At 44.9% G+C, this 16,193-nt stretch overlaps 1 protein-coding gene across 3 annotated transcripts in view; it reads left to right on the forward strand.

The window, feature by feature from the left end:
• Nucleotides 1-16,193, forward strand: part of LOC119179655 (deoxyribonuclease TATDN1) — a 103,680-nt gene that overhangs the window by 40,928 nt on the left and 46,559 nt on the right. For all 3 annotated transcript variants that reach the window (XM_037430773.2, XM_075869884.1, XM_037430774.2), the window contains 2 exons: nucleotides 4,152-4,304; nucleotides 10,633-10,805. In XM_037430773.2, coding sequence (XP_037286670.1) covers nucleotides 4,152-4,304; nucleotides 10,633-10,805 — 326 coding nt within the window. The remainder of the gene's footprint in view (nucleotides 1-4,151; nucleotides 4,305-10,632; nucleotides 10,806-16,193) is intronic.

The raw sequence follows: 16,193 nt of genomic DNA on the forward strand, positions 1-16,193 counted from the left end.
TTTTTGATCTGAAGCAAGAGTCGCATGGCCTCTGAGATACATGCCACGCCCTCGCCATATCGAAGGCCATAAAGGTCGTCTCACAATGCCTCACAGATAGTGGCACATTATCTAGCGTTTGCTGTTTGCTTGATTAACGCCTTTGGAAAGGTATGATATGTTTTCCGCTAAATGGGCATAGTTGCCCATTTTTAGAGCTGTCTGAAAGTTCCTGTGCGTTTTTAGCGGCGATTGCTACACTATCCTATCCCGGCCTTTTGCGACGTAGTTTGAGGCTTCCCAAATGCGCCTACAAATCGCCGAATGAGCTCGTTTTCGTCGTTACACCTGCCGAACGAAATGTGTTAAAGGGGCCCTGAAACACTTCTTCATGTAACCATGGAATGAATTCACTAGAAGAGCTTATTGCCTCACGAATTCAACGCCACAAAAAATTTTAGAATCCGTCCAGTGTGAGTGGAGTTACAAAGGTTTGTCGCATGCTGCAATTGCATTATCTTTTCTCTCATCCCGACAAAAGCATTGGAAGCTAAGCAAGAAGGGGTGGCAGGGGCAAAGAAACTACCGCGCCTCTGGACTTTGAGCAATATTTTTTTTTTCGAATGTGCGGCTTTTTCAGTGTGATCGGGCACGCATGCGTGGACAAGTAACGGCCTCCTGCGGCGATCTTGGTATCTTGATTTTTCGGTCACAGTGCACAGACGATTTTTCGCTCACAACCAACGGGACTGATACAGACGGCGGGATTTCCACGACACGAGCTCTCTGACACTATCGCGTTAATAGGGTGTTCTGTATCTTCACCATCAGCCTGCTTCAAAACTGTGCTGATCCCTTTGTTGGATGCATTGCAGTATAATGCTCAAGGCTTGGAGGCATTGTAGATGTTAAGGATGGGCTCCGCTGTCACGCATTTCTTGAGCTTAGTGTAAGCCAGCTCACACTCCAAATACCAGCTCCAGGTGGCGTCTTTGCTGAGCAGGCGTGTCAGTCGGTGAGCAATCTGACTGAAGTGGTCGATTTACTGACGGTAATTATTGACAGTGCTTAGAACAACACTGTAACTCTTTAGGCGGTGATGGTGTCGGAAGTCGTAGAATTGCGCTCATGCTGCTTTGTTTTAAAGTGACTGTCCCATGCAAGACCTTGTGTCCAAGGTAATGGAGATTTGGGCAAATTTACATTTATTCAAATTCAGCTTAATGCATTTGCTTTTGAAAGCTTTTAAAATGGCCCCTTAATGCTTCTGATGGTCTGGAAATGTGTCATAGTAGACAACAATATCATAAAAGTAGTTCATGATGTGCTTCGAACGGTTTTTGTCAATATGGACTTGACAGCCCAATCGAAGGTGGCTGGAGTGTGATGAACCACTTGTAGTGACTTGTACGTGTGACAAAAGCCATTTTTTGAATGTCATTAGGGCGCATCTTAACGTACCAGTAACCTGACGTTATGTCTAACGTCGAGAAGTATGTAGATTGTCTGAGAGAATTGAGAATGCCGTCGATGTGAGAGATGGCTTGATAGTCGGGAACCATCAGTTTGTTTAGCTCGCGGTAATCAATGCAGAAGTGTGCGCCAGTTTCTCTTTTTTTCTCTGCCTGAATTGCCGGTACAGCGTATGGTGACGTAGATAGTCGTATGACGCCTTGTGTGAGAAGGTCGTCGACCTTTCTGTCCATTTCAACGCTGTCGATTTCTGAGCATCAATAGGGAGCTCTACAGATAGGAACATTGTTGAGGAACTGAATGTTATGCATTTCGCCATTGATGCACTCAATGTCTGTCTGTGATTTCGAAAAAAATGTACTTATGGACAAGCTGTTTCAATGCGAACTGTTGAGTTTCATTTAGATGCAGTAAACCGCAAACCTCAACTCCTTCCAAAGATGCATCCATGTTAGCCTTTGCATGGTGTTGTGCAAGAGGTTGGAGGATGTCATTCTCTTGGCGTAGAGTCAGAGTGTCAAAGTCCGAAGACAAGTTAAAGAGACAGGCACTGTCCAAGCCAAGAAGTCTTCATGCTTTGTAGAACATCAACCTGAATTTCTCTTTTTACTTTTCTCTGTGTATCTTTAGATTGACGTGACCCAAAGTATTGGTAGAGGATGTGATTTCTTGAACTGAGATGCATGAATTCCTCATTAATTGCAGATGAAGCGCCTCCAGCACTGCTTCGCTGATTCAGGCAATCGTAGCTCCGGTATCATGAGTAGCGATAACAGCATACCCATTAATGAGATCATCAAACTGAATTATATGAACTTTAAGTAGCCCTCCTCGTTTCCCCGGTCGGTGGAGAACGCAGGAATGCTTGCATGTCGTGGGCATTCCTTATGCCAGTGCATCTGTCAAGGCAAGCCATTCATTGTGCAGTGTTTGCACTTGGATGCAGGTGTTTGTACCGGAGCGTAAGGTGGACACTGACAAGTGCTGTTGCTTGCTACGTTAATATGTGTATTGTGAGCTGGCGGAAAGTGCTGCAACTTCACTCTCTGCTTAGTTGACTCTATACGAAGTGCAGCTGTAAGCTATGTCGCTGGTGTAGACGTGATAAGCCCAGCAAGTGACGTTCCTATATACGCAGGAAGGCCGTCGATGAGACCTCGTATGAGGTGTGCATCTTTTATGTCGGCAAGGCGTCTGAGAGACATTTATTTCATTATAGTATTCCTTCAGGCGTTGTCTGGTATAAACCGACAATGGCTGAATTGACGGAAAGTATCCATGACACTTGTCATAAAGCATTCCTTCATGCGTTGAGATAAGTTTCCCAAGATGCCTCATGTCGGAAACCTAAGTGAGGAACTGTCGGAGAGCCCCACATTAAAGGTAATTGAAGAAGCAGCACAACTTGTCTCGCTCTGTCCATGCAGCGGCCGCAATCGTCCCCTCGAAGAGACTGGGCAACTAGTCAAAGGGGATGTCCGCAGGTGCTCCCGAGTACTTCAGGGTGTTGATGACTTTCTTGGATGTTGCCATGATGAACGGCACGGGAAATCTTGTCGACTATTCTAACGCAGGAGACATGATGACCTTCTTCAGAAGGTGGGAAATTGAGGGGAGGTTTACGCAAGCCTGGCCGCAATTGTGAATGGTATGAGCTTCTGAAATGAGACATGTGCACTTGTCATGGGATGCATTTTCGATAAAGGCGAAAATGCTGTATGCCCTTGTGCTTATATTTAGGTGCACATTACAAAAGTCCAAGTGGTCCAACTTTCCAGAGCCCTCTACTACGGCGTCTCTCGTAATTATATAGGGGTTTTGGGGCGTTAAACTCCACAAATCATTCAGTCGGTGCACTCGTCATGGCATTTTGACAAAAAAGTGGTATCTTCAAAACATGGGCAGCAAATGCAGTAGTTTAAGAAATAGTTGAATATCTGTAGCTTCTTTTTTGATCTTGCTCAAATGCTCCTTAGCGCACCCTCCTGTTTGACCGATATAATAATGCCCGCAAGAAATGCAATCTTGTACGCAACAACTTGACGGCATTCAACAAACTTCTGCCTGTGCTTCTCATAGTCTAAGTATTCCTTTGTTCTCTACCCTTTGCAACAACTTGTTACAAGAATTACGTAGCACACAAAAAATACAATGCACAAGTAGATACATGAGAAGCAAGTGCTACTTATAACTGTTTATTCCACAAAATTGTCATGAAATATATGGACAAAACAGCACACTAGTACCGTGTGCCAATGCCCATAGAGCCGCTTTCAGCGACATTGCAGCAATCACCGGGTTTGCAGGTCCAGTGTCCATTAGGCCTATTCCGGCGCCTCAGCGACCACTTTGCTGATTGCCACGAGTTCGTCATTCACATTGTCCCGAGCCATTCTGGGGCTCTTTTTAGAGTTCTCAGGGGGCGATTGCCCCAGTGCAATGCGTCAAAGATAGCAAAAAGCAACTTAGTGCTCGATACTCAGAAGTGAAATTGCATATGGAGTGCCCCCATGCCACCATGTTGGTGTGCATACGTGCCATTCATGCACTTCCTGACTTTAATCATCATGAGCCTCACTATGCCCACTAGATTGCAAAGGCCATCTTCACAACAGAAACTTAAGGCCATTACAGCTTAGCCAGTTGATTACAGTGCTATAACTTCTTGAATATATCGTTTGTTTATTCTTTCAATGCAGGTGGCCTACTGTGGAGCACAGTGGGCTGCCACCCAACCAGGTGTGGAGAATTCGAGGGCCCGCATGGTCCACCAGACCGCTACCTGGAGCAGCTGTCAGGGCTTGTACGACAGGGTGCTGGCAGGGTGGCTGCCCTGGGCGAGATGGGGCTCGGTGAGGACGGCCACTTCTACGACTAGGGACAGTGACAGAAACACGAGACAGCTTTAGCTGAGTGTTGCATAGGCCCCTCACACGTTTCGAGCCGGTGCAGGGAAATAAAACAAAATAAAAAGCCGTGATACCCCTGAAGAAGGGACTGAATTGGTCCCGAAACGTCGGGTCAGTTCACAGTTCTTAACTTTTAACTTTGGACTATAACTTGGCTGGAAAGTTTATGTTATTAATATGAAAGTTCACCTAACCAGACAGATATCTGTCAAAGATGTTCACCTTCAATGCAGAGAGTCCATGTTTTTGAAAAGTCTGAGTGCTCGTCGGAATGCGGTCAGCTAAGCAGCAGAGGAACGGCAAAACCAAGTGGACAAGCTTTCATGCTCTATTTAGTCAGCTGTAGAATGAAGCGAGAGATGCGTCTACATTTTGGGGACCCCACAATCGTTTAGCTCTTGTGTGCTACCATTCCTGCTACACATTTCTATAGAAATCGCCAGCATGCACAGATCAGAATAGAGTGGAGCAGTGAAGCATAAAGGCTTTATTAAAACACTGTATAAAGAGTTGATAACATCAATGCTTCACTTGCAACTAAAATGTCACTTCAAGAACCAACATTCTTAAACACAAAAGTACAAACACATAGAGCTGTGGAATGGCTATCATGCAGTCAGTTTCCATGACAAAGATGTGCTTTATATGAAGTTTGTGGTGTCAAAGGTTTATGTGCTGTGATTGGGTGGTCTTGCTGTGTTGTAATTGTTTTTTGTCATTACTGGCCATTGTTTAAGGTGCTTCAATCACCAAGTCTGCTATTCATTTATTATTGTGACATGACATTTTATCTTGCCAGTTTACCAAAAGCATCGTTGTTACCAATTCCCAGATTTCATGGGCTCTGCTTGAGTTATTAACATGAATATGCAAGTGGCAGTGTTTTCCGAAAATTAGCATTTGATTCTCATTGCCTGGGCTCATTGAGAATGCCAAACAAGCCTGTTTTGTGGCCAGCCTAACTTAGAAAACATGATTTGTACTGGTGACAAAACTTGAGAGCATTTATTCGATGCTGTCAGGGCTTTTTATTTTCCATGGAGTGCACTCAGAAGCATGCAAAGCTGAACAGCAGTGTAGTGCCTGTTGGCAAGATGTGATGCACAGCAGTTTGCCAACAATAGTCATTGTAGCATGTCTGCACGTACACGTCGGCACACTGGTTTCTTGCATAATGAGTCTATAGTCACTAGCTCAACACTCAGTCATCCTGTAATGCCTAAGTACCATGGCAATTGTCTGACTGCATAAGCTTCAGCTATTTGCATTGCTTTGGGTGAACTTGTGCCTGAGCAGGAAACGTGTCAATGATTTCATGTCCTGCCCTTTCTAATACGGCTCAGTGCCCGTTGGGACAATTTACCATTGTGCAATACTATTGCTAGGGGAGAAGGGCCGCTGTGTGAACCAGAGGCTATTGGAACATGAGAGGTTGCTCACTAGATGCTCACCTAATTTTTTTCTACATTGTCGAAAATGTAAGTGCATGCCAAAGTTCAGTGAGTCTGCAGTCTTCGTACCAGCACAGAAATGGTGAAACGCATTCAACGATTGAGACATGGTTTGTCGATAACACTGGTAACGCATGCATCAGCCAACCATAGACTAACCTGCTGAAAGAAGAAATCAAGTCTCAAAATAGTTGTCTCTTACGTAGACCCCATGCATTTCAGGTTCATAGATTCGCCTGTTGCATAGGCATGCACAGAAAAGTGTTTGTGCCTTCTTTCTTTTCAGCTGTTGTACACTTGTTCAGTTGTTAGTCGGCGCCTGGTGTCTTGACTTCTTTCTTGTCTTTGTGCTTGCACGCCTCTTCTTTTAGAATGGACAGTATTTCTGGTTGTGTCGTAAGAAAGCATGTGAGGTGAAGGGGCCATGACACCATAACTCACCAAATAGCAAATTTCAGCAAAAAAAATATAAGTAGATGACTTATTGTGCCTTAACATGTGTTAAATATTGACTGTGACAGGGTACTGCATTACAAAATAAGGCCTAGAAATTGCCGGCTATAAACTCTTTCCACTGCTGGCGATGACCATTTCGCCCTGGTGACGTCATGTGATTTATAGCCTAACACGGTCGTCTTTTACCCAAGTTTCAGCCACTTAAATTCATTCAATTTTGAACTCCAAGCTGAAGAAAGCTCAAATAGCTTCATTGTGCATGCAGCTGGTCACAAAACCTATTCTTTGGCCGGCATATCGACGCTTGCAAAGCAGGTGGCTTGTTATGTCATGGTTTTCGAGTGTTTTCAGATTTTCGGGCCACTCGCGTGTTTATGAAAATATTCCCTGATGAATTAATACTGAGTGCGCTGAAACTCTGCCAGCCTCTTTGAGAAGGCACAAGGATTACTGCACATTACACATATTATGAGAAAGAAATGTGGGTCATAGCCCTTTTAACCCTTCACTGCCGAGTGTCATGAATTTGCAACATACCGAAGAACATCAAGCAAACAAGTCACGGAATGCGTGCCGCTGTCAAGTACTCACAGGGAACGTAGCTTTTGGTATGAAAAATCCAGCACTATCTGGTGCAGTGTATTTTACGCTAGAACCCATTGTTTTGTAGCTGATGGTAGAGAGCGCCAATTGCATGCAAGTGCGCTCACTTCATCGCTTTATCTCGCCTGATTGACGAAAGTTCTATCTTCAATAACTTCATTTACCGCATTTATGCACATAATTTGTCCACCCTAATATTTTGCGAGCTTTTCAGAAAGTACAATATTTACTCGCACGTTTCACGCTCCCCAACCCACCCGAGCCTGCTTACCCGCGCACGCACCTTTAGACCTTTTGATGCCTCGGCCCAATGCGGTTCACCTTGCTGAGCAGACAAGCATAGTCAAACAGGCTGCAAGTGCGAAATATCTTCTGAGGATTTCCCCTGAACTAGGGTCCCTAGAATATCGCACCCGAACACAAACCTGTTGATGGGTCACTGGAACTGCTCGAGCATTTGCCTCCACCTATCTTCCAATCTCTACCACCACCATAATGGCCAGAATGCATGCTCGCGTCACGGCACAGATGACTTTCTGCATCGGAGGTTTGCGAGAGCCTGTCGCGCCAACTGTTCATCTTGTTCTTTGCGTCTGCACTGCAACGCACGCTTGGTCGATATCGGAATTAGGTTTCGCCATTCGACTGGCACGTTTTTACGGTTCCCTTGCAATGGGCTACAGTAATTATATATATATATGGCGAAACTGGAGCTCGCTGTTGTAAATTTCGCCGAAGAAAACGGAAGTGTGCTGCTGCAAAGCACTTCAAGGCGACGTACTTGAACGTGACGACCGGCGCGACCGGTACTCGAGAAAGCAGAAGAGTGGGCGCTTGCTAATGCAAGTTTTCTGCCATTGAAGGAGGTCTTTAAATTATGTGTGGATGTTTAGCTCTTCCGGTATTGCCGTGCCGCGGGACCTATACTCTGTTTCACCACTTTGGTTCAGCACTACCAAAGCTACGGGTGTAAGAAAGCCACATACTTGCGTAGCGAAGTGTAGTCCCTCATACAAGTGTCGTAAAACTGACAGGGTTGGCTAGAATTGGCATTTGTTTGGTGTGTTTTATACCACATTGGTTCGTGATATGTTTATTCTTCTTCGAAATAATTTCTTTCTCATTTAATTGTTTTCAGAAGTGCAGAAGTGACTGCTCCCTTCAATCCGTACTTGCTCTTGCTAGACACCCACTGTGCTGATGCAGTAAACAAATGATGAAATCAGCCACCGATTTCTTTCATCTCACCCAGAGACTAAAGCACCAGGTACTTATTGTCGATATTAGTTAGATATGCTGCTTGCTTAGCTTCACCTGCACTTAAGGTGCCAAGGCAGTGTTCGGACTGTGCTGTCAGACCAAGGACGCTGCATCTCTAAGTATCAGACATGCAATCTCGCACAGTATTTCGTGCGCATCGAATCCTCCTTCGGTGGAAACAAAAAAAGAGAGAAAGAGAAAAGGAGCGTTGCAGTGGGAGACACGAAGGAACGCGTCGACAGAGAAATAGACATGACAGAGTCATAAGCAGCGTCGAAGAGAAACAGCCACAAAGTGAAGTTATTCGCCGGCATGAGATTCTACTGATCTTCAGCAGAGCAACAAGTTCACGGTTATTCAAGTTCCCGGTGTAGTTGCTTGTTTAATAGCTTTACTGCACCTTTAACTTAATAAACTAGTCATAATAACTTCGGCAAGGTTCCTTTTGGCGTTGCATAAGTCAGTTGCCAGACTTTGGGGTGGCTGTTGCCAGACTGCCGCTAAATTTGACTGAACAATTTTCTCCTGTAGTTGTGGCTTTTCCGTAAGAGTTCGGTGCCATCCGCGGTGCATTTCGCGATTGCATGAGCGACGCTGGCCGTTTTAATTGACGGAATGAGCCGAGCCTAGCAGAAGTCGAGCGTGGTGCTGCCGTGCAATTAAGAGGCCGTTTTTATTAACGGAATTAACCGCACCTAGCAGAAGTTGGGGCGCGTTTTTTTGCTGTGTGCGCAGCTCTGCAATTAAGACATCGCGTCTCAGTATTAGGGATGACGGGAAAACTGAATAGAGTCACAGAAGGTGATGCGCTGCCCCCCTTCACCCTTACTTTTTTTTTTCTCTCAGCTGATCGTGTCGCGTCGACCGCGCGCTATGACGGGGGACGCTACGTTTCCCCTAGCTGTGTCAGCACAAGACATATCGTTCGGACTCGTATATACATGTGAGGAATAAGCGTTCCAAGGCTGGTTAATCGGGGTACGTCGGATATGCTACAGATATGTACGCCTAGAAGGATGCTTTATCGAGCTGCTTTATCGAACCGCGCTCGACTTCTGCTAGGCGCGGTTCATTCCGTTAATTAAAACGGCCTCTTAATTGCATGGCAGCGCCACGCTCGTCTACTGCTAGGCGCGGTTCATTCCGTTAATTAAAACGGCCAACGTCGCTCGTTCGTGAAATGCACCGCGGATGGCACCAAATTCTCACGGAGAAGCCACTACTACAAAAAAAATTTTGCAGTCAAATTTAGCGGCAATCTGGCAACACTGACCCTTCCAGTCTGGCAACCACATATGCAACGCCAAAAGGAACCTTGCCATAACTTCAATTCGTTGAGCAGACACCGTGAATACGGTGAGCAGACGACATGGCGCAAATGAATACATGTGAAGGGGCTAAGCACCCTTCTTATTGGCTGAGGGGCCTGTAGCCTCCACAGTGCTAAAGGGAACTTCTGAAACAGAGTATAGTTTCTCCCAGCATGGTCGAAAGAGCTTCAAGAAAATGGGGCGTTCGAACGCGCTCGACTGAACTTATGACGATGCGCTTCGGGAGGGTGGTTACTAATCTTTGCATGCATCGCCGCATCGCCAGTCTCTGTTTGTTTCACAAATTCTCTCACAGTTCCTTCAATCAAGCTCCTTACATCATCCCACCATCGCGCTTATCTCACCGCACGAGCGGCCCTTTATCAGTCACACGCGCACGTGCTCACACTACTACCTTTGCTGCATCATTTTTTCTTCGCACAGCAGTCGACTGGAATGGCCTCCCCCGTGACATTGCGACCATCACGTGTCCATCATCTTTGTGGACAGCATAACTGCATATTGTTTGTTGTGAAGATCACTCTCTGTAACCCACATTTCTTGACCTACCACTTATGTAATACCCCCTAACCGGGGTCTTTCAGGTATTAAACTGAAGTGAAGAGGCAGCGGCTGCAACGATGCTTCCCAATTGGACTTCACGATCAGTGATTCCCGCTAGACCGTGTGTGACTTGATCTGACTGGTTAAAGTACGTGCTGATTCGTTAAAAATTAACTAGTATACTTTGTTAGTGCTACAATTCATTTCCTCTTTTTCTAAATATATATACATTGTGCATTAGGACGGTGACACAATACTTCGTATGCGCTCGCGAAATCCCCGCTTAATTTGCGCGCCCCTTTTTTGGGGCTACAAAATCGCGAAAAAAAGTATGTAAATTATGCGAGTAATTACGGTGTTCGGTGTGTAGGCACTGAACACGTGGCACATGAAGTGTTGCGCAGTTCTGAAGTATGTTTTTTATTACAAGGTTCTCACTTCTGTGGCACATGAAGAATTTGTGACATACATAAAAGTATGCATCAAAGGTGCTTTTTAGATAACTTAACTGTGGAATCATTTAAATGTGGCTATTTAAAGCTTAAAAATGGAAATATTTATTTTCTTCGGCAGTTTCATTATTCAGGCATTAAAGGATTAATGGTTTCACGACTGTGTTGTGTGCAGACTATGAGCGTCTACAGTTCTGTGACCGGGAGACGCAGCTTCGCTACCTCGAGCTGCAGCTTCAGTTGGTGCGTCCCTGTGGGAACCTGCCGCTGTTCCTCCACTGCCGCAGGGCCGCACCCGACCTGCTCGATGTGCTCCGTCGCAACCGGGGACTCTTCAACGGTGCTGTGGTTAGTGTTACTGGCATAATACCTGCACAATTACTGTAAAGCTGAACTGGAGTGTCACAAACCCAAAGAAAATGTCTCATATCCCCCATGCCAGTCATACCCCTATGTAGAATGCATAAAGCTGACCAGCCAACGCTATAGTTGTGCACAGTCTAGCATGCATACAATTAAGTTGCTAAAAGTGAGAATCGCAATTAAGGTTTGGTACTACTGGAAAAAAAAGTGGTTTTTTAATCTGTAGCCTAGAGCAATCAAGTTTTCGCTGTTTGCACAGATTTTCATGCCGATTTCAAATATGGAATCAGTTTTGCACTTTGTAGCATAGTTTTCCTGTTGTACCATGGCACTATGTAAGATGTAGGTTTTTTTGGACACACGTTTCTTGCCACTGACCCTTTATGGTTATGAGCTATTAATCCCTTATATTGCATTACATTAACTCTAGAATGCAAAAACTAACTAAAAAGGTAGTTAAAAGACATTTTAATGAACCAGAAATATTGTAATGTTAGAAATCTTAAAATCTCAATTTTATTGTCTACATGAAGATCATAACGATTATATGTCTTGTCAAGATTTAAAGATAATTGCACTCATCACTTGACAAGGACTATTCAAGAAAAATTTCATCTGAATCTGGCCATCAAAAGAACGAAAAATATGATGTCTAAACTGAAGAAGTTGCCCAAAATTGCAACTTGAGAAGAACGCATCTTAAACGTAGAAATGAAAGCTCATTCATGTGGCTAAGATATGCTTTTTAAGATGATAAGAGCATGGGAATCCTTATTTTGAGCATGGAGCTTCGGCGAACTGCTTATGCGAAATGAAAATGCAAGCACCAGGCGACAATTTAAAGGGGATTCTAGACATTGAGCTCTTTAAGCTGTTGATGACACCTTGATCTAAAGGCTGGGGGGAAAAATGTGTGTAGCTGGGGGGAAAAAATGACAGCATATTGACAGGGTGAATGATGGAGAGTGGGGCAAAGCAGGGTTCGCACGCAGCTGCCGCGGCAATTCCACCTTTTGTTGTCGTACTGCAGGGTCCTCGCACAGCTTCGCGACGTGCTTTTGCTTCGCGTGCTTGCACGTCAGAGTCCCTTCTTCGATCACGAGCCACCGCCGCCCCACGTGCATGCCGCTTAGCAGCCTTGTCTATCCTCCGACGCCGAGCCTTTGAATGCGCACGCGCCAACATGGCGCTTCTATTGTACTATAGAGCGCCATCTGGGGTACAATGCCACCAAAGAACATGCAAGCGTAGTCGCGCAATCGTCTTTCTCTCTCTCCTTCTGGACGTGTGACGTCAATCCTTCTTTTCTACAAGTAACATTCTCTAGTGTCATACCATTTGCATTTTTCTGCGTATAGTACAAGTACCCATCTCTATGGCCAGTTCAAGAATTAACTGGGGACACGGGTCTTAGAAGGCCAAAATTGGCAAAAAAATAGACTTTTTGAAGCTGACATTTTCGGAATCTGCGCCTATTTTTGCACTTATCTGAGAAGTTTCTAGCTTCTCGCGTCATTATTTCTGGCACAAAATCAATTTATAACATCCCTGTGAGATGAATGTGAGCGCAAATTGACGCTAAAATCGCGCTTTTTCGGCGCCAAAATGTTGCCGTTACACACGAGCTATCGTGTTCATCTTGGTCTCGTTTGGAAGGGTCGATCTTCATCTTCAATTTCCCGCCACCGCTGGCTCACCTTGCTCATTGGTTCTTTAGCAAAAACGCGTCATCGAGAAGCACTAGCGCGCGATTCAATTGGCTGCTTGGGGCACGTGACCAAACTTAGGCATCCGATTGGCCAAAGGCCGCTTTCGGCGTCTGCTTCACCATCGTGACGCGCACGGACATGCTCTATTTTGTCATGGTGCTTTGACTGCTTGCGGCAGTAAATAAGTTCCGTGCTACAGTAATTTGTGAAGTGGGTGTGGCGGTCGTTCGTTCACTGTGAACTTCAGAAACATCCCCACTATGGCTCAGGACAACGAGGATGACGAACTTGACGCGGTCAATGGCGGTCGCCGAGTCACCGGTGCGGGCCTAACTCACGTACGAGCCCGTTGGTTGCCGACAACGTTACTGAGAACGGCTGTGTTTTGCAGCCTCATCAGTTAGAGGATGGCAAGTAAAAAGCAGAAGTGAAGCTACAAGAGATATCAATCTTTGTAGTGACGGAACGGAAACGCAGTCTTATCGCTAAACCCGCCGATGTCGTGGTTCCCCCCGCCTGACGAAAGGACCTTGAACTGCGCGACGGGTCGTCAGAGTGGAGTACGCCGCACATCATCCAACAACAGAAAGTCAATCCGTTCGAAGTGAACATGCTCGCGGCCCCCGCAATGGAGGCTACTGGCAACAAGTAGACTGCTTTTAATGACTTGTTCGCAACGTTGTCGCGATCTTCGCTCGAAAATGCGGCAGTCTTACGTGAAAAGGAAACTAACACCTCGGCACTCGTGTAGCCTTGAAATCGATGAGCGAGGAAGCAACTTTGGTTCGCGACACTTGCGGGTAACTTATTCTGGACAAGCCGGAAAACATCACCGCGTTATTTGACGGATCGTGGATGACGCACGCACATTTGTCGCTCATCCCCGTCAGTACAGTCACCGAACTGATAAGCGGCATCGCGGTAGACGAGCACACGGCGACAACTTGCTACAGGACTACAAGAAATGACACGCTCATACAAACAATCAGTCCCATTACATTCCCGGTGCATATTAACTGACTAAAAGTATGTGTGCCATGATATTTTTTCCTTGGAACGGCGAAATCAAGTTTTAACAGCATTATTCTCGAAGCACAGATTTTGACCACTTTCTTTTGATTGTTCAGTAAAAGTGGACCGAGGACAGCTAGAGCTGTAATTGTTTTGGCACAATGTAGCTAAATGTGCACAAAAAACAATGCTGGGAGCCTATTTTTAATGATCAGCATTATTTTTGATTTTAATATAAATATTTCTGTATTTGGTTACATGCAATGAATGTAATTCAAGAAGTACTCATTCAATTTTCGATCAGCTTGCAGCATTGCACTCCTTAAGCTTTTAGCATTCATTTATATGTCAATGGCTATCTAATTATAAGTGCATACATTTTTACAGTTAAAAATGTTAGAATTCTTTGTTTTCTTCATTTTCTCAAAATGGCAGTTTTGTACACCCTGCATGAAAATTATTGCAATATATCTGAAACTATTACAGATAGCAGAATATTTTATTTTGCAGCATGAAGCTATATGTTTGGAGCACACAACATAGGAAGCAGATTTTGATTTCTCTTGATGCAAGTATTTCAAACTAGTCTTTTGTGTGACCACACAATGGCCACATTCAGGGCTGTGAAGTTTAGTGTACTGTAAAGTAAGAAATAATGACCCATTCAGAAAAGTGCTTCTTATGTTGCATGTCTTATGCTTTCTACTGTCAACCCCTATGTTATTTATAAATTTTTGACAGGTGGTTATCTTTATATCATGGTAAGAACAATAGAAATTATTATCTTGATTATTTAATTAACTAATGAAGCTACAGAAAAAATAACTACATTTTTAAAATCTGGAGAACAAACTAAGTAAGCATGCCAACTTTTGTCACATTTGGTTCAAAAATAAATGAGAGAGCCCTAAGACCATGTCCCCTCTTAACGAGGGTCGGTTACCCACAACGGGGATGCACAAGCCACGCCATAAGGAGCTTCGCCCCTGAAAAACTTTGCCGCAATGTTGATCAGCTTGACGTTACTCTCCAGGCGATGTGCCTAGCAATCGTCTAGAGGCAAGCAAACACTGTGGTCTTACTGTTTCGTGTCGTTGTCAAAAGCAACAATCCAGTCGGTGAAAATGGCTCTGGTAATTTATGAACATTTGTTGGCAACGTACTTCACTGGCAGTTTTTTCGTGCCCTTGAAGCACTGAGGTTCGGCATTTTTGCTGATTACAAGAAGGTGCGTTTGTCGGACCCATCCATATTTGCACAATGCAACAGCGTGACTTGCTTTACCCATTGCTTGCCTCCATGGCATAGTTTGTCTTTGAAGTCGAGCGTCTTTGTTGGTACCATTTGATAGAAGAGCCTGGTCATGTCCGCATTTTACCCATCGGACCCAGCGTACTTCTCGATGATGTCAGCAGCGTTCGACGCGATCCACATAATGCACTGTCACAGTCTGCAGTAGCGGACTCCCCACATAGCACATTCCCGACGATCTCATGGCGCTCCTTCAATCGGTTGAGCCGTCTGGCACTTTCCTTGAAGTTTTTTATTGATGCCTAAAATGCAGCGGTAGCTCAGTGTTTTCTTCTTTCTGCTGAATTAGGCTACCGCTGATCGGTATCTTTTTAGCCCTCGTTTCACAAAACCAAGCATACACTGCCTTGTCAAGTTTTTCATGGGCTGGCTGGGTCATCTTCTTTGGCTGGTAGACGTGCGCGACGTTAGTGCATTTAAGATGCTCGCTTTGGACTTCAGTATCGTCAACAGCGAGGCGAGAAACCATAATCCTCGGCCATACATCGCATTTTTGTACTTCTTTTACCGGGGTAATTATTTTTGCCTTCTGCTTCAGCCAAAGAAACTTCTGTTTCGTACTCTGTGGCGTCACTCTAATTGATTGATCAGGGGGGTTTAATGTCCCAAAACCACCATATGATTATGAGAGACGCCATAGAGGAGGGCTCTGGAAATTTCGACCTATTGGGGTTCTTTAACGTGCACCTAAATCTGAGCACACAGGCCTAGAGCATTTTCACCTCCATCGAAAAGGCATCCGCCACAGCGGGCATTCAATCCCGCTGCGTGTGGGTCAGCAGCAGAATACCTTAGCCACTATACCCCCATGGCGGGGCGTTGTTGCCATGAGCTCTCGCTGCTGTAGATCGAGGGAAAAAAAATACGCACGTCAGAGCTAACAAGGTACTGGACTACTGATCTATTGAGCTAACGAGACGAGACACAAGGCTGGACTAACAAATGCCACAGAACAGCTGAAAAAAAAAAAAGAGCCATGAGCCAATATTCAGCGTGTGGATTTGGCTTCGGCTGGCCAAGCTTGCAGGCTTTCACGACACAACTTTATGCTTCACGAAATGGTGCAGAGCATTGTCATCAACTACAATTCATGGTGCCATGGTTTTGCGGCATTTGGCAGGTTACGTTGACATATGTCAACTTTGGTGCGTTTTAACTGTCAGATATCTAAGAAAATGCCTATTGTAAACTGTGAATGCGGGCCAGCTAATAAGAATTTTCCATTGAAGACAGCGCGAGAAAAAAAAAATGCAAAGACAGCCGCTATCGTGCCTACTTTTTTTTCATGCCATTTTCAAGGACAAAAAGTGTTGTCACTTCAATTTACTAGTTAGCGTGGTTC

The sequence above is a fragment of the Rhipicephalus microplus genome, chromosome 7, assembly GCF_043290135.1.
Source record: "Rhipicephalus microplus isolate Deutch F79 chromosome 7, USDA_Rmic, whole genome shotgun sequence".
Taxonomy (NCBI): domain Eukaryota; kingdom Metazoa; phylum Arthropoda; class Arachnida; order Ixodida; family Ixodidae; genus Rhipicephalus; species Rhipicephalus microplus.